General features: G+C 44.6%; 3 protein-coding genes across 5 annotated transcripts in view; 1 reads left to right on the top strand and 2 right to left on the bottom strand.

Moving 5' to 3' along the window:
* Positions 1–584, bottom strand: part of atg14 (autophagy related 14) — a 35,712-nt gene extending 35,128 nt beyond the window's left edge. The window contains exon 1 of the mRNA XM_079262482.1: positions 106–584. Coding sequence (XP_079118608.1) covers positions 106–392 — 287 coding nt within the window. The 5' untranslated portion in view covers positions 393–584. The remainder of the gene's footprint in view (positions 1–105) is intronic.
* A 1,636-nt stretch (positions 585–2,220) lies between these two features.
* On the bottom strand, positions 2,221–11,556 carry tbpl2 (TATA box binding protein like 2; the record flags this gene model as incomplete). The annotated part of the gene is made up of 8 exons (XM_079261668.1): positions 2,221–2,297; positions 2,698–2,792; positions 4,507–4,674; positions 6,555–6,646; positions 6,729–6,816; positions 9,351–9,558; positions 10,482–10,656; positions 11,509–11,556. The coding sequence occupies 8 exons, from the start codon at positions 11,554–11,556 to the stop codon at positions 2,221–2,223; spliced, it is 951 nt and encodes a 316-aa protein (XP_079117794.1).
* Positions 11,557–13,879: 2,323 nt separating this feature from the next.
* On the top strand, positions 13,880–23,213 carry jmjd7 (jumonji domain containing 7). Of its 3 annotated transcripts, none has more exons than XM_079262037.1 (9): positions 13,880–13,958; positions 14,032–14,185; positions 14,782–14,920; positions 16,705–16,819; positions 20,943–20,999; positions 21,731–21,826; positions 21,911–21,987; positions 22,067–22,226; positions 22,914–23,213. In XM_079262037.1, the coding sequence occupies exons 1-9, from the start codon at positions 13,910–13,912 to the stop codon at positions 23,000–23,002; spliced, it is 936 nt and encodes a 311-aa protein (XP_079118163.1). In that variant the 5' UTR covers positions 13,880–13,909; the 3' UTR covers positions 23,003–23,213. The 3 variants fall into 3 exon arrangements, with proteins under 3 accessions (XP_079118163.1, XP_079118162.1, XP_079118164.1); XM_079262036.1 differs by having other exon boundaries at positions 22,064–22,226; XM_079262038.1 differs by lacking the exon at positions 20,943–20,999 and having other exon boundaries at positions 22,064–22,226.
* The last annotated feature ends 157 nt before the right edge of the window (positions 23,214–23,370 follow it).

The following is a 23,370-nucleotide window of genomic DNA, read 5'->3' as shown; positions in this document are numbered from 1 at the left end:
TTATTTTTCACCAGGCGATGTTTTGGACAACCTGAAACTGAGCCTTCTCACTGAGATAATAAATCCTGGATTGCTCATGTTCAAGCTTCTAACAGTTAGCTTTACCTTTCTGTGTTTCTCCCATCGAAATACACGAAGTCTCCGGCCTGAATGCAGCGCGCACAGGTGAGCCTGCGGCGGGAGGTGGCGCACAGAGGACACCGCTCCACGGCCACGTACAGACCCTCCGCGTCGTCCACCGCCTCCACCATCCCGCAGCCCGGGTTACTGGGAGAGCCCGGGTGAGTGTGGGCCAGCTGCCGGGGGAGAGGCGGCTTGGACGCGGAGAGGGGACCGGGGAGAGGAGCAGCGCGACCCGGGCCGACTGCTGGGAGTCCTGCTGACGCCGCCATGAACTCTAAACTAACCAGGCTAGGCTAAGCTAATGGTGTAAAACGTCACAGTTAAGTAAAAGAGGTCCACAGAAAACTATTTACGGCTCCATTGGTCTGATCTCTGATCACACTCTCCATGATGAAGCAATCATGATGTAATCTCTGAAGACTGAGATGAAATGTTTTTGTTTTGATGGAGAAAATCCGCAACTTCCGGTTTCCTGTGGAATCTGGGCGGGGCTTGTGACGTAGGACCGGCACGTGCTCCCGAGATTTCCGGGATGTTGAACGTAAACATGGACCATTTTTAATGGCCTTTACTTTTGTCCCCTTAAAGGAAAATTACACGATTGTGCAGTGTACATTTATTTTAAAGCCAATATAAAACATGAATAAAACTCATAAACACAAATATCTGAAAGAAATTCTTAAGTTATAACAATAATAAAGTAAACAGAACTCAGATCACAATAAATTCTTAAAATGATTAAACCACAGATTAATGTAACAGTTCCTAAACTGGACATACAATAAGTAACTGTGATATAAAACATTGCTCAAGAACCTGAATTAAACCAGTAAAATATTGGGGACGTTACCATTTACTGCCTGGTGTTGAGTAACTGCCTTCCGTACGACAGAGTATTAGGGCCACAATGAGAAAAAAAATAGTGCCGGATTATTTTTTTCCTCTGCTTTACGAGAGAATAAACTCGAAATGACAAGAATAAAGTTGAAATGACAAGAACAAAGTCGACTTGTAAAGAATAAACTAGAAATACAGTTTCGAGATTTAAGTCAAAATGTCGAGAATAAAGTCGAAATGAGAATAAAGTTTTTAAAAAAAAAGTGACCGCATGCCGTTTAGGGAACAACGTGTGTGCATGCAACTTCTTGATGTAAAAGTGAGTAGGTTACACACAAGGCATTGTGTTTTAAAGCTGTTCAAATTCATAATGAAAACTTGACTTTAATATTAGTATTTCAGCTTTGTTCTCGTCATTTCGACTATTCTTGAAACCGTATTTTGACTTTATTCTCATGAAGAAGAGGAAAAAATAATAATCCGACACTATTTTTTTTTTTCTCATTGTGGCCCTAATACTCCGTCGTACTTCTGGGCCATTCTAAGCAAGATCTTTGGCATTCAAAATTAATAGTCACACACTCATGTATTATATTCTCACTGTAGTGCTCTCCATCCCTACATCTGGTTTACCTCAGAGCAAAGGATAGAAAGAGTCAAAAGAGTAGTCATCCTCAAATGTATTCATACCCTCCCGTTAAAGAAGGAAAACTATCAGCTGCCTTTGAAATAAGCTGAAATGAACAAAATAATTTTGAAAATTAAAAAAAAAAAAAAAATCACATTATTTTCTAAATCTGGTTCAACAGATTTCTTTTAAAAAAGCAAACATATGACAAATTAATATATACATCCATCTTCTGCCACTTATCCGGGGTCAGGTTGCGGCTTCCCTCTCCCGAGCCACATTTGCCAACTCTGCGGGGGGATCCCGAGGTGTTCCCAGGCCAGCCGAGAGACATCATCCCTCCAGCGTGTCCTGGGTCTTCCCCGGGGTCTTCTCCCAGAGGTACGTGCCTGGAACACCTCACCAGGGAGGTCCAGGAGGCATCCTGACCAGATGCCTGAGCCACCTCAACTGGTTCCTCGGAGGAGCAGCGACTCTACTCTGAGCAGACTGACAGTCTGCACAGACATTTAGGAAAATGGCCCTTTTGGGGTGGTAAAAATTTGACTCAAAAACAAATTCTCTTTTATTTCCTACAGCAGAAAACAGGCATACACTACATTTACACAAGACAGGAAGTGAAATCACAGTCCTCACTGCTTCCTGAAGCCTTTCAGGATTGGATAAATGTTTTCAAACGCTTCATAGATCTCAGATCTTTCTTTAGCTCCTGAAATGTGACATAATTGAAGAATAAATACAAATTTCAAAAAAATGCTAAACAGATTCTGCAAAGCATCAGAACAACAATCCTGATTTTTTATATATATATATATATATTATGCATGATCAATTTGAAAAACCAAGATCAAATTACATTGGCAATATTAAGTTTTAATACAGCAAAAATTTACATTCAAACTTTACATAAACCTAAGATTTATAGGCAACAATCTGGCCCTGTGATGAACTGGCAATCTGTCCAGGTGTACCCTGCCTCTCACCTAATAATTGCTGGAATAGGCTACAGCTTCCCCGTGACCTCGTACTGGGTTTCAATCCACCTGTGTGCAGCTGTTGTCCTGTACTAGTACATCACTACTAACACTGTAACATTTGGACTCATTTACCAGTTAGAACGACCTTCCCGGATACAAAGATCAGCAGGACAATACGAGGTTTCACCATCCGGTAGATGAGGCCTGGAAACAGCTCTGGTTCATAACTGTAGAGCAGAACATGCACTGAGTAATATGACCAATAAGACCACATCAAAATTTTTAATTAAGACATCAATGAAAATTTTTAAGCTTTTCATGGTAGACCTCCCTATACAGGGTCAGCATGAGATCATACAGTCCAGAAGATGTTTGCAGACCCCAAGAAGCAGCAATGCGAACATGTAGCATAGCAACATAATGGAGAAACTCTTCTAAAAAAGACTCTACTAAGCATTGGCACCCAAACCAAACAGTTCAAACTTCAGCAGAGAACATCAGAGCATCACTGTCTGATCATTTCTCCACCCAAATGAAAGCCGAGACTCTGCTGGTTACAATGACACCTGTCTTGTCACCGTGGGACAGAAACTGGCAGCTTGCAGCCCGTCACACATCACGTTCTGCTTTGACTGTTTCTATTCCAGCTTTAAAAAACCCTCTGCCATTATATCTCCTATGAATCTGCTTTGCCTGACATGAATCATAAAGGTCCTGCTGGTTTCCATGGAGATGAAGGTAGTTTGTAGTGAAGTATTCACTCTTCCCATCATACACTGTGTTGGGCTTCACATCTTTCTGGACCCTCATGGTGTTGCCAAGGTAAATGGTCTATTCCTCAATTCTCCTGACTGACCATTCACAGGCATCCATCGTCATCATCCTCATCATTCCCGAGATATTTACCTGGTAAAACCGCTATTAAATATCTGGACACTGCTCAGCTTCACTTTGTAACCTCCTGCTGTTGAACAGTTCCTCATCACATATGAGCATTAAAAACCAGCAGCTTGTTTGGAGAAACCATGGCAGTTTATAAGCCTCCTGAATCAATTTCAGGGATCTCCTGAAATTGTTTAATGTTAAGAATAAAGGAGCAGTCCATATGTTTTGGAAGCCAGATGGCGTAACCTCAGAGTTGAGAGAGGCACTGGTCTGCTAGTTTGTAAAGTTGAAACTTTTTTACATTTGAGATTTTAAAGTCTCTTCACATAAAACAAGTTGGCTTCATTATAGTTGTTGCAAAAAACAAAGAACCAGTAACCACCTCCTCCCATCTGTGGGGCAAATAAATATAGCAAATGTAAAAAAGAAAACAATCAACAGCTATATGCACGAATATTCCACACTTTCACGGCGGTTTCAGCAGACAGGTTTTAGTTCCACTGAAATTGTGCAGCAGATCACTGTATTTTCACAAAATATGAGTCAGTTGTGCTTCAGTTCTCACAAGAAAAAAACCTCTTTAGATATTTAGCACTGTGTGTATGCACGACCATGTGCACTTCTCAGATGAGCTAAAAATCCATGTTCAGCTTTTAGTTATATCCCACCCCCACTATCTTTTGAGGCAAGGTGCAAGCTAATCTGAAAGGATAACCACTGAGGCCCTAGTCTGAGATGAGAAATGGTCTCTTGGTCTGCATTATGTTCCATCCTGTATCACAGCATCCGGGTTAAAAGCGGACAAGTTTTTACCATATCCCCAAAGCTTACCATTCTAGAATAGTTTGATACGATCTCATCTTGTTTTATGATTTGCTGGCAATGCTGTCCCATTGTAGTTAAGTCCAGTTTGGACAGAAGAGTCAACTCTGGAGGCTGTTCGAGCTAAAACTGGAAACAAACTATCCTTTTCGTTCATTTACAACACACCAGAAATACCATGCAGTGAATCAGCGGCTTTGAATGTGTGTTTGGATAAAAAGCTTATGTTTGTACCTGCTGAACTGTTGATGGGTCAGGACCAGACCTTCCAGTCTGATAGGAAAGCACACATCACAGCTGGCCACCATGTTCTGGATCTTAAAGTCCATGAAGCGAGCTGGAAAGCCAAGCTTTTGCACCACCCGGGCGTATTTCCGGGCTGCCAGCCGCGACTGCTCCTCGCTGCAAGCATCAAACGGAGTGAAGAAACCAAGTGATAAAAGCCAACACTGGATCACAAAAGCACAGTTATGTATTAAAACACAGGTCCAAACTCAGGAGGATGTTATCTGATGAAGAACCAAGAGGAGGTAAAATGTCATTTAAAAAAGAAAAACTTGCTTCATGTTTTCATCACGTGATGTTCAGTCAGGCTAAACTAGCTGCTCTGGCAGTAGACGTCCAGACAGCAGCTTTGGGAGGAAACTCTGCTCTCCGGGAAATTCAGGAAGAAACTGTTCATGGACTTCCAGGCTTAATAAGAGTTGTTAAGGTGTTGTCAGAGGACTCTGCGTTAAAGCTTCACCACTGAATGGTTTTCTCAGCAGTGCCCCACCGTCCAAAGAGATAATCCAGTATCATCTTCATCCTGTCTCTTGTCGGAGATCTCTTCAGCCAGTAAAAGTCAGTCTGGTGACGCTCATGTCATGTTTTGCTCTATCCATTTAGCTTGTTACACATGCTCTAAACATAACTTATTTATTCTAGAGAACAAAAAATGTTTTACAAGAGGCTTCATCCACAATGATCATAGATTTAAAAAAAAAAAAAAAAAAAAAAGATCGTATCAAAGATGGTCGGAGCCCCCGTGACGTCACCTGTAGGTCTCTGAAAAGCTGAAATGAAGCTCATTGGGTGGTTACCACAATCACTATCTTGTCAGCATCATGCTGTCGATCCTGTAAAATACAAAAAATGGGCAAAGAGGTGGTGCCGAAAGGGGGGCTGTTAGCGCGAATGACTTACATCGATCAAACTCCGAACTGCCTGTAGTTAAAAACTAACTCACGCCGCTAACCTGCTAAAAACTGTGGTAGTGCTACACTCTCCCTTCTTGTCGAGGGACATAGAGTACCTGTCATTCAAAAGGACATGTCCCCCATTGGGCCAAATTTGGAAAAAAAATTACTTCTAAACCAATGAGTTTAAAAAAAAAAAAATGCTGCAAGCGCGTCTCCTTCCGCTGCAAACGCGTCTCCTGCTGTGAAGTTGGTCTTTTTAACATGGGAGTCTCAGGAGATTCACTTTGTTTTGGAGCCCCTAGTGGATGAAGGGGGAACTGCTTCTGGCACTTCAGCATAGGCTTCACCTTTAACTAGGTCGCTGCTTGGGCAGGATTAATACTCATGTCAATGAAAAAAAAAAGGTTTATTCATCCACCTTTGCTTCAAACAGACATCTCAGCACAAAAACACAAACTACTGTCTTCCGTTCAGTTGTCCCTGAGGACCAGGACTGAGAAACACACATTTGTTCATGCTGATCTGAAAGTTACAATGCACAGGTACACAAATGTGTAAGTATATAAAAGTTAATATCTAACTGAAAATATAAAAGTTAATATACAAACATGTATTTTTATTATATAAAGTTTTCAAAACGTTGTAAGTGTGTATCCATTTAATCCACGCTGATGGGAATAATCTTGACTTTAGTCTGATGTAGAGAGCTTCTCCCAATTCATGTTTGGCTCCTATAAAGTTTGTCCCGTTATCTGTGCAGATCTCAGTAAATCCTCTTCTGGGAGTTAATCGGCATATAGGGTGGATGCAGGAGTGTGTATCAGACAAGAAACCACTTCAGTTTGTATAACAGTAACTAAGTAAGAGAAGAGCTCTGCCTTCAGGAAGCTCCCTGGTGGATCCATTAAGAGAAAATCTTCCCAACTACATGATGTATGACTTGTTTACCCTGACAGGAAATCAGTGATTGTGAGGGAGGGGGAAGTGCTGTGAGAACACGCATGAGTTTTTCTTACAAAGACTAAAAGTGTGCCCTATAAAAACAGAACTAGGCTCTTTCTGAAGAGTCTGATCACAGCTGACTCAGATAAACTCACCAACCTCTTGGCTCCAGTGCAGACCATCTTCCCTGAGCTGAATATCAGCGCTGTTGTTCGAGGCTCGCGGATTCTCATGATGACTGCAGCAAATCGCTGAGGAAACCATGAGAAAAAGAAAAAAAAAAAAAAGATTCAGTGTGACAAAGCGATGGATGGAGGGATGTGTGAATTCTACCTTTGGATTGTATTCTGCATTTCTGGCTTGCAGGGCAATGAACTTTAGATCCAGGGGGCATCCAAGGTTTACCGTGGAGACAATGTTCCTGCACACAGAAGAATCATTAGAGACATTAAATGTTTCCTGTTGGTTGAAATGAACAGTCACTTAATTACAGTTTTAATCACATTTGGACAATATTCATCCACATCCATGATCATAAGACATATCCCATAGTCATGGAAGATATATGTCGCTTAGGGTCAGATCATCGGCATCAAGCAGAGAAAACATAGGAGAAAGGACTAAAACGGGGTCAGAACTTTCCAGCTCATCATTAAAGCTGGAAGGACGGTGGGGAAGCTTCGTCCTCCAGGAAGAAACGTGGTGGAAAAACATCCTGAATGATGTTTAAATGTTTGGTGGAACCAGATGGAAGAAAAACAGCAGTAGAACTCAGGACCATGTTTCACAGTGAAAGTAAGAACACGAACAATGTGAAGGAAACCAAGGGACTGAACAGCTGTGGAGCCAGAAGAAAGACACGGATCAGTGAGAAGAACCGGATAAAAAGCAGAAACACTGGACTCTGAAGCTGGAAGAAGGTCATGTGGTCTGCTGAGTCCAGACTGACCCTGTTCCAGACTCATCATGTGGTCTGCTGAGTCCAGACTGACCCTGTTCCAGACTCATCATGTGGTCTGATAAGTCCAGACTGACCCTGTTCCAGACTCATCATGTGGTCTGCTGAGTCCAGACTGACCCTGTTCCAGACTCATCATGTGGTCTGATAAGTCCAGACTGACCCTGTTCCAGACTCATCATGTGGTCTGATAAGTCCAGACTGACCCTGTTCCAGACTCATCATGTGGTCTGATGAGTCCAGACTGACCCTGTTCCAGACTCGTCATGTGGTCTGATGAGTCCAGACTGACCCTGTTCCAGACTCGTCATGTGGTCTGATAAGTCCAGACTGACCCTGTTCCAGACTCATCATGTGGTCTGATAAGTCCAGACTGACCCTGTTCCAGACTCATCATGTGGTCTGATAAGTCCAGACTGACCCTGTTCCAGACTCATCATGTGGTCTGATAAGTCCAGACTGACCCTGTTCCAGACTCATCATGTGGTCTGCTGAGTCCAGACTGACCCTGTTCCAGACTCATCATGTGGTCTGATAAGTCCAAACCTCATCAGGGTGAGAAGAGAAGCAGGTGAAGGGATGCAGACATCATGTCAAGTGTCTGCTGTACAAACCAGTAGGGGCAGTCTATGGTCTGGGTTTGCAGCAGGTAGTCTGGTCCAGGTTCAGGTCTAGCTTCAGATCTAGCTTAAGGTCTATAGGTTTAGCAACATTATGTGTCCAACGAATGAGGTCAGGTGACCACCTGAATACACTGAATGAGCATGTTATTCCATCTTCCTGCAGGGTTCAATGGTCCGATTGTGAAAGAGTGGTTTGGGGAACAGGAGACCACGGAGTCCAGACCTGAACTCGATGGGGAATCTGCAGAAGAAACTTTGTGCAGCGGTCGGACTCTCCCATCATCAATACAAGATCTTGAAGAAAAATGAATGCGCTGCATGGAAATAAACGTGGTGGTGCAGAAGCTTAGTGAAACAATGCCACAGCAAATACTGCTGGATTCAAAGATAAAGGAGCTCCAACAATATATTAGTGTGAACTTTTATGGGGGTTGGCAAATTTTTTTTTTTTGACCAGACAGTGTATGATCGTTCAACTAGAGAAAAGAGAAAATCCAAAAAAAAGCTGATCAACTGTGTAAAAAAGCTGTTACTCAGGAAATGGGAGGTTTGTTTATTCTGTTACTCTTCACATGAGGTTCTGCATCTCCGGTCTGAGGGAAGGTGTTCCGTTTCTCTATGTAGTAAATGGCTTTGCTTTCCCATAATGCCTCTGGTTTTCCTCCCCTCCTTACAATGGATCAGTGGACAGTTAATGGATCAGAACATACAATTAAAAATGGAGTATTCTGCTTTTTTAGCTCTAAAATTATCTCCAGGTTTCTGTTTTTCTCCAGTTGAGGCAATGTTAGTTTTTTAAAGATATAATGTGCAGAGAGTCTTCATTGGACATCTGTGGAACTAAATGTTGTTGTGGTCGGTCTGGTAGATGGAGATCCAGCTTTTCCTGCAAGAGCAGGAAAAGAGTGAGGTCTGGGTCCACCTCAGGTCAGATCCTGCTGTCATGATCCATGATGGAAGCAGGAATGTAGGAGCCCAACACAGAGCTACAGCCTCAGCCGGGAAACTGGACCCGATATAAGGCAGAACTGACAGCAAACCTGGATAAGGGTCTGCCTCGATCAAGCCAAGGACGATATAACCAGAGGGACGTAAAACCTAAATACCAAGCAGCTGCTGATTGGGCTCAGACAGCAGGGCTAACAGGAGCAGAAGTTACAGGAACACAAAATGATGATCTGAGAACATGGAACATGAAACCAAGGCTAAACCTAAATGAAAACTGCCCCCAAACCAGACCATGATGTGTAAAACAAAGAGGTTTTCCCAACCATATGAAATTTATTATCCAGAAGCATCGTTACAGAATAATAATCTCAATTCTCACTTCCTGTTTCTGATCAATTAGTTTAAACCAAATGTATCAGGACTTACTGTAACCGCGGGATGATTCCTGATTTCTCAGTAACGGGAGTCATTGGGGTCATCGGGGTCATGGGGCAGAACGGAGAAGCCCCTGGCCCCAGCCCTGCAGTGGACATGTTCTGGTGGGGCTCAGCGATCATGGAGTCCTGTGGACTGCAGTCCAGACCGATGGCACTGTCGTGCATCGGATCTGGATCTGCAGGTGGTGTCTCTGCTGCTGCAGGAAGGACATGAAGCAGGAATTCACCAACTGGCTCAAGTGGTCCAAATCCTGTGGTTTTCCATTCATTTATCTTCAACAACTCTACACACTGGTCCTTTCCATGTGGTGCAGTCCATCTAGTTGGGTTCTGTCCAACCCCTCTGGTCCAGTATAGTCTGCTCTGCTGGATCTGGTACAGTCACTACTGGTCTCATCTGTCCAGGCTAATCCATCAAGTTAATTCATCTGGTCTGACCCATTTAGTCTAGTCCATTTGATTTGGTCTGGTCCTTCTGGGGCCTCGTTTATAAACTTTGAGCTGGATCGATACTAAAAGAATTTGTTCGCCAAGAGTTGTGACCGGCCGGCGTCTGGAGGAGGAGGACTCCACTGAGCATGTGCAGTTGTGAGCAGTACAAGCGCGTCTCCTCAGCACTCAGAGTTTGTAAAGGTGGTTAGAAGCCTAAATGTTACGAGGCAAGCGTCAAAGTTGGCGCAGCTGTACACTCTCTATTCTATCAGGTTAGATAAACTTTGTCCAGAAAAGTACTTGCACAACTTTCAGGCCTGTTTTGTGCATAAACAAGCTTTATAAATGAGGCCCTGATCTTTGTCCAGCCTGGTCCGGTCCATCTAGTCCGGTCGGTTCAGTCTGGTCCAGTCCATCTAGTCTGGACTGATCATCTAGTCTGGTCGGTTCAGTGGGGTCCGGTCGGTTCAGTCTGGTCTGGTCCATCTTGTGTGGTTTGGTCTGGTCAGCATGATCTAGTCTGGTACTTCTGGTCGAGCCTGTCAGGTCCAGTTGGATCTGGTCTCGTGGTTTTTCAGAGCCAAAAGGAAATATTTTGCTATTTGATTCCAACCAAACAAATGTTTTCTGTCAATATGGAAATAATAAATTTCTGATAATTAATAATAAATTTCTGCTGACTCAACACCTGGGTCATGATTTGGCGCTTCCTGAGAGTTAAGCTCATCAGGCAGGAAACTTAGGTCGAGTCCATCACCCGGTTTTCCACCTGCCCCAGATTTCCCGGAGGAGGAACGCTGCACAGCTGGACTGGAGGTAAATGGATCCGAAAGGTGGGAGTCCTCCAACACGTGGCCGGAGTCCTGCAGGAAAACAGGAGGAGAGTTTACAGCCTGTTCCTCTCCTGGTACAGATCCACATCTGAATTTCATCAGCCTCATCTTCTAATCTAAAGACATGTTTGATACCTGCACCCAGTCTGGATCAATCAAGCACATCTCAGACCAGAACACATCTCCTTCTAAAAGTCCTGTTTCCTGCTCATGGATCACACCTCTTCGTCATACCACCTGCGCGTTAACATGTCAGAAAATTCCAGCACAGTGTAGCAGTTTCAGTAGAAACCACATTGCAGCCCAGTTAAGTTGAGAAGGAATAAAAGTGTCAGGAATGAGCAAAGCAGTTCCTGGGAGGAGTGAAGCGGTCCCAGGAAACCAGATCCTGTTAAAGTTCTGCTCCAAAGCAAACACATTCCCACAGATTCTGCTTCAGATCTGTTGATGTTCTCATACTTAAGTTTTCATTTATTAAAAATAGAGAAGAACTGCGTGAAACATAAAACCTCAGAAGCAAGAGATCCAAACAGAACCTGTTGGTTCTCATGATTCTGCAAACCATTTCCAGAAACATCATTTCTCTCCCTGGGTTCCATTTCTTCAACACCAGGCAACAGGTTTTATCTGACGCATTGACCTAGTAAATCGTCATCCTCTTGTGCTCCTGTTTGTGCATCAGCCTTAGAATCAAACCAGAACTTCTTCAGAACCACTTACATAATCACAGCCAAGCCAAATCTGCAGTTTTTTTCCTGCAAGATTCACGATGGTATAGACGTTTAAACAAAACAAACCGTGCAGGTTGGAAGAGTTTGGCGAGAGCATCACGTCTCCTGCTCTGAACACTCAGAAAGTGTGTTCAGACACGTCTGTACTCACATTCGCGATGGAGTCATCAAAGTATCGCTCCAATGCCGACTCATCCATGAATCCTCAATATGTGACCTGATCCAGGCTCTGCAGGACCTGGTTCTGGCAGCACAAAGCTGCACAGCTGCAACCAATCAGCTACTCAGAAACTCTTCCTGAGGAAAAGCATGCTGACTTCCACCTGATTAACGCCAACCAGCCAAATACCCCAAGTGGAACCAGGTGGAACCATGTGGAACTAGGTGGAACCAGATGAAACCAGGTGGAACCAGGTGGAACCAGGTGGAACCAGATGGAACCAGGTGGAACCATGTGGAACCAGATGGAACCGGGTGGAACCAGGTGGAACCAGGTGGAACCAGGTGAAACCAGGTGGAACCAGGTGGAACCAGGTGAAACCATGTGGAACTATGTGGAACCAGATGGAACCGGGTGGAACCAGGTGGAAACAGATGGAACCAGGTGGAGCCAGTTGGAACCAGATGGAACCATGTGGAACTAGGTGGAACCAGGTGGAACAACATGGAACCATGTGGAACTAGGTGGAACCAGGTGGAACCAGATGGAACCAGGTGGAACCAGATGTGGAACCAGGTGGAACCAGATGGAACCATGTGGAACCAGATGGAACCAGGTGGAACCAGATGGAACCAGTTGGAGCCAGTTGGAACCATGTGCAGCCATGTGGAACCAGATGGAACCATGTGGAACCAGGTGGAACCAGATGGAACCAGGTGGAACCATGTGGAACCATGTGGAACCATGTGGAACCAGGTGGAACCAGGTGGAACCAGATGGAACCATGTAGAACCAGGTGAAATCAGATGGAACCAGATGGAATCAGACGGAACCATGTGGAACCAGGTGGAACCAAGTGGAACCAGATGGAACCAGGTGGAACCAGATGTGGAACCAGGTGGAACCAGATGGAACCATGTGGAACCAGATGGAACCATGTGGAACCAGGTGGAACCAGATGGAACCAGGTGGAACCATGTGGAACCATGTGGAACCATGTGGAACCAGGTGGAACCAGGTGGAACCAGATGGAACCATGTAGAACCAGGTGAAATCAGATGGAACCAGATGGAATCAGACGGAACCATGTGGAACCAGGTGGAACCAAGTGGAACCATGTGGAACCATGTGGAAAAAGGTGGAACCAGGTGGAACCAGGTGGAACCAATGGACGTGAAGCCCAGACTGTCTGAGTGGAGAACAGCATGGGGGCCTCAGCTGTTGCACTCTGACCCTGCCGTACGCACAGCAGCTGGAGAAACGGCGACAACGGCAGAAGAATAAAACCAAAGAAATGGTGCAAAATTTGAGACATTTGTGCAAAATCAAGGGGAAATAAATTATTTACAATTTTGAGCCTATATTAAAATTATTTGCAAAATTGAGAAAATGCCCATCTGATATTAAAACTCCATTATGAAAAAAATCTGGATTCATGTCAGAAATGTTAATAAGAACAACAAACACGAAAATATGTTCTGTCTGAGAAACTAAGTAGTTCTACGTTTTATGAAAGCCAGATCACACAGTTAGGAAGTTTTACACCAGCGTACGTCCGGATCAGAGTCTGTGTGAGGGGCCGTTGCGGGCCGCAGCGGCTGGCAGGGGCTGCTGGAGGCCAGCAGGGGCCGGTGGGGGCCGCACTTCCTCCCCCAAGTTTGGTCCTTAGAAAAAGTTTGCCGGTTTCAGTGCCTGTTTTGAGTGTTTGCAATGGGTAATAATGAGACCCCTGAACTGGACTAAAGCATTAAGAAGATGAATGAATGAATGAATGAATGAATGAGAGTGCAGCTGCTTGTTGGGTCTGAAACAGTTAATGGATCAGAACACAGTTCTCATTATGCTCTGATGTCCAGCAGGACGAACTTCTTCTGACTTTCTGACCCAACAGATTTTACTGCAGGTTTTTGACAAGGTAAGCCAGGATTACATGCATGTGCAAATGTACATGTATGTGGGCTCCACTTCAAATAACTGCTAGGCCTGCAAAAATCTACTGTACCTGCCACTCTACTGTACTTTATTGCTACTCTACTGTACTTTATTGCTACTCTACTGTACCTGCTACTCTACTGTACTTTATTGCCACTCTACTGTACTTTATTGCTACTCTACTGTACCCGCTATTCCTGTATTCCTTTACTTAAGAGACCACTAAACGTGGACTGGGGCTGTGGTGGACGCCCTACTTTAGTTTGTGAAAGGTGGCAGCCCTGAACCACACACTGCTGGCGACCCTGCTGTTGGAAGCAGCTGCAGTTCAGCCTCCGTCCGACAGAGGGAGGCCGCTGTTTCTTCACACAGGCGAGCACGAGACGGACGACTTCCGAGCATGCGCACATGTGGAAAACAAAGCAGCATGGAGTCAGAATGGAGAGGAAGTGCAGAGGAGATGAAGTCTGTTCACAAAGTTCTGCAGGAGTTTTCACAGGAGGCTCATGGTAAGAGCAGCACCTCTGACCTGTCCCTTCCATCGTCCCACAGGATGAAAATCTGCTGTTAATCACCTTTCAGAACTTTATCTGAGCCGCTCGGTACCGAACCTGCTCGAACCTCCGGACCCACTGCAGTTCTACCGGGACTGGATCAGTCCGAACAGGCCCTGCATCATCCAGAACGGCCTCAGGCACTGGCCTGCCTTGTCCAGGTGGAGCCCGGACTACCTCAGGTGAGCTGGACCGGACCTGTACAATGGAAAGATTTGTCTTTTTGGCTCTGTTCAGCCCTGAGGGTCCAAGATGATGTGGGGTCAGCTGTTTCTCTTAAGTTAACAAGCAAAAAGGTTTCACTGCCTCCAGCACTGCATGGCCAGACCTGCATCCAGCCGGTCTCCCGGCAGTCAGACCTGCATCCAGCCGGTCTCCCGGCCGTCTGACTGTTTGATTCATTGCTTGTGTTGTTCTCACTCAGATTTAAGTCATTTAGGAGAAAATGACGAAATGTCTGTAGAATAGAATAAAATGAATATGTATACAGGAAAAGACGATGCTATATTTTATATATGTTGCACATTGTATCAGTGAGATGAAGGTAATTATTAAACAGAGGCAGGAATAGATAATTTCCAACAACAAAAGGTCAGTAAATTCGTTTTAATGTGATGACAGCAAACTTTGATGTGAGCTGTTTACATCGCTGTCTGTTGTGACAAAATGATGGGAATATCTTTTTGTTCTCAGGATTTTGTGGCTTTTTTTTAGGATTATTTGTTTGTGTTTGAAATAAATAAATTCATTCATTCAGATCCTGATGTATTGTCTGCAGGGAAAAGATAGGGTCAAAGGTCATCAGCGTGGCAGTGACTCCTAACGGATATGCTGATGCTGTGGTCGGAGATCGATTCATGATGCCTGAAGAGCGACAGATGAGCTTTTCTTCTGTCCTCGACATCATTGAAGGAAAGGTAGGAGGTCCTGAAGCAGGAGGTCCGAGAGCAGGAGATCCTGAAACAGGAGGTCCCATAGCAGGAGGTCTTAGAGCAGGAGGTCTTAGAGCGGGAGGTCCTAGAGCAGGAGGTCCTAGAAGAGGAGGTCTTAGAGCAGGAGGTCTTAGAGCAGGAGGTCTTAGAGCGGGAGGTCCTAGAGCAGGAGGTCCTAGAAGAGGAGGTCCTAGAGCAGGAGGTCTTAGAGCGGGAGGTCCTAGAGCAGGAGGTCCTAGAAGAGGAGGTCCTAGAGCAGGAGGTCCTAGAGGAGGAGGTCCTGACAACCATGGTGATGATGACGACGATGATGATGATCATGGTGACGATGATGGTGATGATGATGACGACGATGATGATGGTATTGTTTATGTGGTGATGATGACGAGGATGACGACGAGGATGATGATGGTATTGTTTATGTGGCGATGGTGACGATGATGGTGATGATGACGACGATGATGATGATCATGGTGACGATGATGGTGGTGATGATGACGACGATGATGACGACGATGATGGTGATGATGACGATGACGACGATGATGGTGATGATGATGACTGTGACAATGATAGTGATGATGATGAAGACGATGATGATGGTATTGTTTATGTGGTGATGATGATGACGACGATGATGATGATGGCGACGATGATGGTGACGATGATGATGATAGTGATGATTATGATGGTGACGATAATGGTGATGATGATGATGGCGACGATGATGGTGATGGTGTTCATGTGGTTAGGACGATAATGATGGTAATGTTTATGAGGTGATGATGATGTTCATGTGGTGATGGTGACGATGGTGATGACGATAATGGTGATGATGTTTATGTGGTGATGATGGTGATGATGATGATTTTTATGTGGTGATGATGTTTATGTTGTGGTGATGATGATGATGATGATGATATTTATGTGGTGATGATGGTGATGACGTTTATGTGGTGATGATGATGGTGATGATGATGATATTTATGTGGTGATGATGATTATGACGTTTATGTGGTGGTGATGGTGATGTTTATGTGGTGATGATGATGATGATGATGATATTTATGTGGTGATGATGGTGATGACGTTTATGTGGTGACGATGATGGTGATGATGATGATCTTTATGTGGTGGTGATGATGATGGTGATGATGATGATATTTATGTGGTGATGATGATTATGACGTTTATGTGGTGATGATGGTGATGATGATGATGTTTATGTGATGATGATGATGATTATGACGTTTATGTGGTGGTGATGATGATGGTGATGGTGATGATGTTTATGTGGTGGTGATGATGATGGTGATGGTGATGATGTTTATGTGGTGATGATGATGATGGTGATGACGTTTATGTGGTGATGATGATGATGATGATATTTATGTGGTGATGATGGTGATGACGTTTATGTGGTGACGATGATGATGGTGATGATGATGATCTTTATGTGGTGGTGATGATGATGGTGATGATGATGATATTTATGTGGTGATGATGATTATGACGTTTATGTGGTGATGATGATGATGATGTTTATGTGGTGATGATGATGATTATGACGTTTATGTGGTGGTGATGATGATGGTGATGGTGATGATGTTTATGTGGTGGTGATGATGATGGTGATGGTGATGATGTTTATGTGGTGATGATGATGATGTTTATGTGGTGATGATGGTGATGATGATGATGTTTATGTGGTGATGATGATGATGGTGATGATGATGATGTTTATGTGGCGATGATGGCGCCGGCTGCAGGTGCAGAAAGGTGGGGTGTTCTACATCCAGAAGCAGTGCTCCAACCTGCTGCAGGAACTCCCTGAACTCGTTGACGACGTCGAGCCTCACGTTCCCTGGATGAGCACGGCGCTCGGTAATTTCACACCTCTGAGCATGCTCAGATTTATACGTGTCTTTTAGATGTTTGCCTGCTCCACAAATCTGATCCACGTGAAACCCGCCTCCTCCACAGCTTGTCCGGCACTCAGAGCAGTGTTTCCTTATCCTGGTCCTCGGCGCCACTGCCTCACACACCATGCTTATATGTCAGCGTTCGGCTGGCAACAGTAAAACCACTCTGTCAGAGAAGCAGTCAGTGTGTGGTGTGACCACCGTTTGCTTCACACAGGGCAATACAACTCCTCCACAGAGAGTTAATCCGTTTGTTGATTGTGGCCTGTGGAATGTCGGTCCACGCCTCTGCAACAGCCGCGCGGCGCTGATGGACATTCAGTTTAATGCTAATGTATTTATACAGTTAAAACAGCCCCTGTTGATCAAAGTACTTCACAAAACAGAAGATACGGATCAAATTATCACAAGTATGATCAAAAAATTAAACTCAGGATGATGAAACAATAAAACCTAATGAAATAGAAATAAAATAAAATGCAAGTCAAACAAAAAATACTGAATATGAATAAATAAAATATGTTTAAACACCTAAAAACAATCAGTAAAACCTTAAAATTTGCTCAAAAGGCAATGGAAAGCCATTGGAGGGTGTGGAGTACTGGGGTGATGGACTCACGTCTTTTTGTTTCAGTTAACAGACGAGCTGCAGCATCTTGGACGCTCTGTAAGCGTTGCAGGGATTTCTGGTCCAAGCCAACACACAACGAGTTACAATAGTCCAGAAACGATGCTATGAATGCATGAATTTCTCTTTTGAGGCCAATCCGAGGAAGATATGCTTTAACTTAGCCAGAGTCCTCAGTGGGAAGAAGCTGGCCTTGATAACAACATGTTTATCCAATTTAAAGAGAGGATCAACTATTACACCCAGATTTTCAGTAACGGGCGGCAGTGTATGTAACCCAGGGGAAGCATAAAGACGCTAAAAGAACAGGTGCTAATATCGAGCCTTGGGGCACTCCATAATGTAGAGGACACACAGAGGAGGAAAATTGTCCTTAAATATAGATCGATAGATATTTGCAGGAACTGGAACGTGTTGTTGTACACGGCGATTCAGAACATTCCAAACATGCTTAATGGGCAAAATGTCCGGTGAGTATGTTGGCCATGCAAGAAATGGGATGTTTTCAACATGGGGCCGTGTGTTATCATGCTGCAACATGAGGTGACGCGCCTACGATATGTCACGGTATGTCTACGCAAGTAAAATGCCATCAGTAAAATGCACCTGTGTTCGTTGTCCATTGGTGGGGGTAGGGTATGTCATCTGTCCATACCCCACCCCCACCATGGGCACTCGATCCACAACGTTACCATCAGCAAACCGCCCACCTACACAACGCTACACATGCGGTCTGCCATCTGCCCAGAACTGTGAAAACCGGGATTAATCTTTGTAGAGAACACCTCTCCAACGTGCCGGATGCCATCCAGTGACCATCTGCCCTCTCAAGCTGGTTACGACGACGAACTGCAGTAAGGTCGAGGCCCCGATGAGGGCGATGAGCATGCAGCTTCTCTGAGGCAGCTTCTGACAGTTTGTGCAGAAATTCTTTGCTTATGCAAACCAGTTGTCTCAGCAACTTTCTGGGTGGCTGGTCTCAGACCATCTTGAAGCTGGATAGGCTGGATGTGGAGGTCCTGGAGTTAGGGTGGCCTATGATTGTCGCCAGCCTGAGGCCCACTGTGCAATAATCATGCTGTGTAATCAGCATCTTGATGTGCCACACCTGTGAGGTGGGATGGATTATCTCGGCGAAGCAGAAATGCTCACTAACAGACTTTGACAGATTCAAAAACAATATTTGAAGGAAATGTTATTTTGTGTTTGTAGAAAAAGTTTTAGATCTTTGACTGCAGCTCACGAGAAATGAGAGCAAACAAAGTTTAGATTCTGTTCAGTGTCCAAGAGTATCGAGTAATTAAGTGGCATCTCAAACACATTAAGAGAACTTGTTAAAGTGAACCTTTATGCAGTCTTAAATATTGTATCTTCATGGAGCCACATCCATGTAGAAATTCCTTATGTCGGTCCTGTGGGTCAGGGCCTACTACTGGCATTTTACGTGGCCGATTGCACACTCCACAGCTGAGTGCACATGGGTGTGAGCAGTACTAAAGCATGCCTTCTGTGTTCTGGGGGCTTGGAAAGGGCGTCAGGAGCCAACTGGAGGGGGTAGTCACTGGTCTATGCAGGTTATAGCAGAAGAGTACATCGGGTCTGAATAGTTGGAATAGTTCCAAAGCAAAGTTTTCCTTTGTGTTATTTCCTTACTCTTTTGAATGCTTATGATAAAGCCGATATATGATTAAAGTTTCATGTGGAGGAAAATTAAATGTCTGAGAGGAAACATGACGGCATGTGGCTGAAATTCCCCAACTAACCATCTGCATCGTCTCTAAAACAAAGCCTGCGTGAGAATCGCACATTCTCTCGTCAGATTTGTTTCTATAAATCATAACTTTAGTGTGTCAAGTGACATACAGGAGTTATCTTTAATTGGAGGAGGACAAAACCAGTAGAACTCCCACCTTTGGAAACAATATTCCCAGTTTCATTCCACATATTTCTTGTATGACTCCAGCTGGTCTCGATTTGTTACCATTGCTTGTCATAACCAATATACACGTCATCAAACATCCCAACTGATTAATCGTGGTTCTTCAGCATCATGACTTTCCACGTCTGAACCACGACATGACATTAGGGAGGAAAACAGCTAAACGTGTGTTTCTGCTTGTGTTGCTTTGCTTTCTTCCATGACTTCATGGGAAAGTATGGCAGAGGAAGACTCATTCTTTCCAAACTAACAGAAATAAACCATCCTCCTGGCATTTATCTGCTTCTGGACAAATCAGCAGGTGTGATTGTAGAGAATGTCTCACAAGCCTGTAAAGCAGGACATAAAACAGGAAATCCAGCCAGTATGTTTCACTTCCTGCAGGGGAAGCAGCAGCTTTAAGCACAACTGGATCAAATGATGTAACATGGACATCATCCATCCATCCATCCATCTTCAGCCGCCTAAGCAGGGAAGCCCAGACTTCCCTCTCCCCAGCCACATTTGCCAACTCTGCGGGGGGGATCCCGAGGCGTTCCCAGGCCAGCCGAGAGATATAATCCCTCCAGCGTGTCCTGGGTCTTCCCTGAGGTCTCCTCCCAGAGGGACGTGCCTAGAACACCTCACCAGGGAGGTCCAGGAGGCATCCTGACCAGATGCCCGAGCCACCTCAACTGGTTCCTCTTGATGCGGAGGAGCAGCGGCTCTACTCTGATCTCCTCCCGGATGACCGAGCTCCTCAGCCTATCTCTAAGGGTGAGCCCGGCCACCCTGCGGAGGAAACTCATTTCAGCCACCTGTATACAAGATCTCCTCCTTTCGGTCACGACCCACAGCTCATGACCATAGGTGAGGGTAGGAACATAGATCGACTGGTAAATCGAGAGCGTCGCCTTCTGGCTCAGCTCCTTCTTCACCACGACAGACCGGCACAGAGTCCGCATTACTGCAGACGCCGCACCGATCCGTCTGTCGATCTCGCGCTCCATCCTTCCTTTTTACTTAGTCTGGTCCCTCGACCTGTTTGCCATGGGTGACCCTACCAGGAACATAAAGCCCCTGACACCATAGCTCCTAGGATCTTTAGGACGCACAACCCCTCCACCATGGTAGGATGGTGGCTCAGGGGAGGGGACATGAAATGTCATTCTGTGAAACGGACTTAGAGCAACATGACAGGTTAATTTCCTAGACATCATATTACTTCGATGGGAAAACTTAAAAGAAAAAAAAAAAAAGTGTTTATTTTTACACGGAACAAGCTGAAATCCAAACTGTAAAGGAATGTTTTCACACAACAAGTGTAAGATGTCACCCAGCTGATAAACGACGGTCCAAACTGGTCTGGTTACATATGTGGAGTTCTGATAATTAGCTGAATAATCTGAAACCATAAAGCAAAGAAGCTTTTTTTTATTCCTCTTCTGACCCAACAATCTTTATCTCTATGACAAGAAAATGTGTCAGAATCAGAATTATCACCATTGGATCTTATTCTATTGATTATTCTCCCATCAGGAAAGCTTCCAGATGCCGTGAACTTCTGGCTCGGAGATGGGAACGCCATCACATCCAGTAAGACCTCAGCGTGATGTTAACATGATCATTAGATATGGATATGATGATGAATTTTCAATCAGGATTTTAGAATTCATCAATCATTTGATCACACTGTAGAAATCCTGAAACCATTTCCAGGGTGATGTTTAGCATCGGTAGCATCTGTCTGTAACATCTGGGAAGCGAGGAGACGGTTCAGGAGAGGAATGTTGTCCCATTCTGGACTGATCCAGGATCGGTCTGCTTTTAATGCAGAAGATCAGCATATTGTCCTCCTGCATACAGAGATTCTTACTCATTCTCTGAATCTCTTTATAATATTGTACACTGTAGATTGTGGATATTCTGAGGAACATTTTTCTGATCTTAGGTACTTTCGATGCACTTTGTCGGAGATCTGTCCATGTTTCCAGCCGAGAGCTTCTCTGAAATGCTCCTTTTATGTCCAGTCATGTTACTGACCTGTTGCCACTAAAACGCTCCTCGAGTTGTTTCTGATTTGTTCCAGTTACTTTTCCAGCCTTTTGTTGCTCCTGTTCCAGCTGTTTTCAGATGTGTTGCTGCTCATACTTTACATGAAATCATCACATTTCTGTTTCATCATCTCTTGGATTTTGTTTTAGATGTTTAAATTGCAACTCTGGCTTCTTTCTGCTGTTGGCGTGACGATAAAGGCTCTAAAGGTGATTAATGAAACATCAAACACACACAGCTTACATCAGACCATGTGTGTGATGTCTTGCCAGTGCACAAAGACCCGTATGAGAATCTGTACTGTGTGATTTCTGGAGTGAAGCGCTTCATCCTGCTGCCGCCTACTGACCGACCCTTCATTCCCTACGGTAACTGTGGCAACTATCCTCCAGCACCTACCGTGTACTTGCTGATCATTTACCTTCTGTAACTATGGTAACCTGGTCTCTCAGGTGTGTACCAGCCGGCTGTTTACCACGAGCAGGACAATGGTGAGTTTGAGGTCATCGAGAAGACAGACTCACAGAAGGTGTGTACAGATACATGTGCACTGACCTGTTTGGAGTACCGTCGATCACCCTGATCCTGACCTCTCTTCACACAAGCAGGTCCCTTGGATCCCTCTTGACCCCCTCGACCCAGACCTGGACCTGTACCCAGAGTACCGGAAGGCTCAGCCGCTGTGCTGCAGTGTGAAGGCTGGAGAGATGTTGTACCTGCCATCTCTGTGGTTCCACCACGTCCAGCAGTCACACGGCTGCATTGCAGGTACAGACCCTGAACTCACCACATCGTAGACAGCTGATACTAAGCTTTAATGCTCTGAATCTCCTTCAAGGGTCGGAATATACTTGCTGTTTGCAATGCATCTGCATACAGATCATGGCTGCCATGGGTTTTTAGTTCGACACAACAAGAATGTGAGGCGGCTCGCGTTGATACAAGGTGAAGTGTTGCATCAGCAAGTTCCAATACTGACATGTCTGCTTACGCGGACAAGAGCGTGACCATGAAGTACACACAACAGTAAATGTCACCTGGGATTGGCTTTTTCAACATTTCAAAGTTTGTAGTCCAGACTACTGCCCCCAGTGGTGACCTAAAATATTTTTTCATATATATATATATATATATATATATATATATATACATATGCAACTTTTTCACATGGTCTAGTGTTTAAAATGCAAACTAAAAAATCGGAAATACTGAGGAATCGCAATCTAAATCGAATCGGGACCCAAATAAATCATTTTTCAAATCAAATCGAGATATCGCAGATCGTCCCAGCTCTGAGAGAGAGGGAGATGGTGCAGAACATTTGCATGCACAGCAACTACATCCCAGCCTTTACAGCGGATGCAGACCCCTGAATGCACCGTGCAGCACGTACACTGTGCGTTCAGGCTCCGGCTGCAGACTTACTAATGAAAATTCTGCTCGGTCTGGTTGCAGTGAACTTCTGGTACGATATGGAGTATGACATCAAGTACAACTACTTCCAGCTGCTGGAGTCTCTGTGTGGAGCCTCGGGGTCAATGTGACATGCCACAGAAGGGCTTGTGATTCAGACCTGGATCTGCTTGACGGAGTTCTCTGGATGTGAATCTGGATTCACAGCATCAGCATGAAGAGCTGTGTGTGTCCAACCAGAAGAGGGTTCTGGTCCCGGTGTTTGTTCACGTCATGGTTTCCTGTTTGTCTGCAGGAGCATGGTATGGTACCACCACTGGATCAGTACCAGAACCGCGTAGTTCTGTTTGCTCAGGTGGACGTTGTAGACTCGGCTGTGTGAGCCACGATGGACACAGACCTTTTAAAGACCTTCCTGGTCTCATTAGTTTCATCATGTAAAAATAAATATTGAATCTTTTTGAAGCAACTCTACGGAGTGATTATTATTATGGACTAT

Source organism: Telmatherina bonti (genome assembly GCF_933228915.1).
Source record: "Telmatherina bonti genome assembly, chromosome: 22".
NCBI classification, from domain to species: domain Eukaryota; kingdom Metazoa; phylum Chordata; class Actinopteri; order Atheriniformes; family Telmatherinidae; genus Telmatherina; species Telmatherina bonti.
The sequence above is the reverse complement of the archived record's forward strand: the minus strand, read 5'-3'. Positions and strand labels throughout refer to the sequence as shown.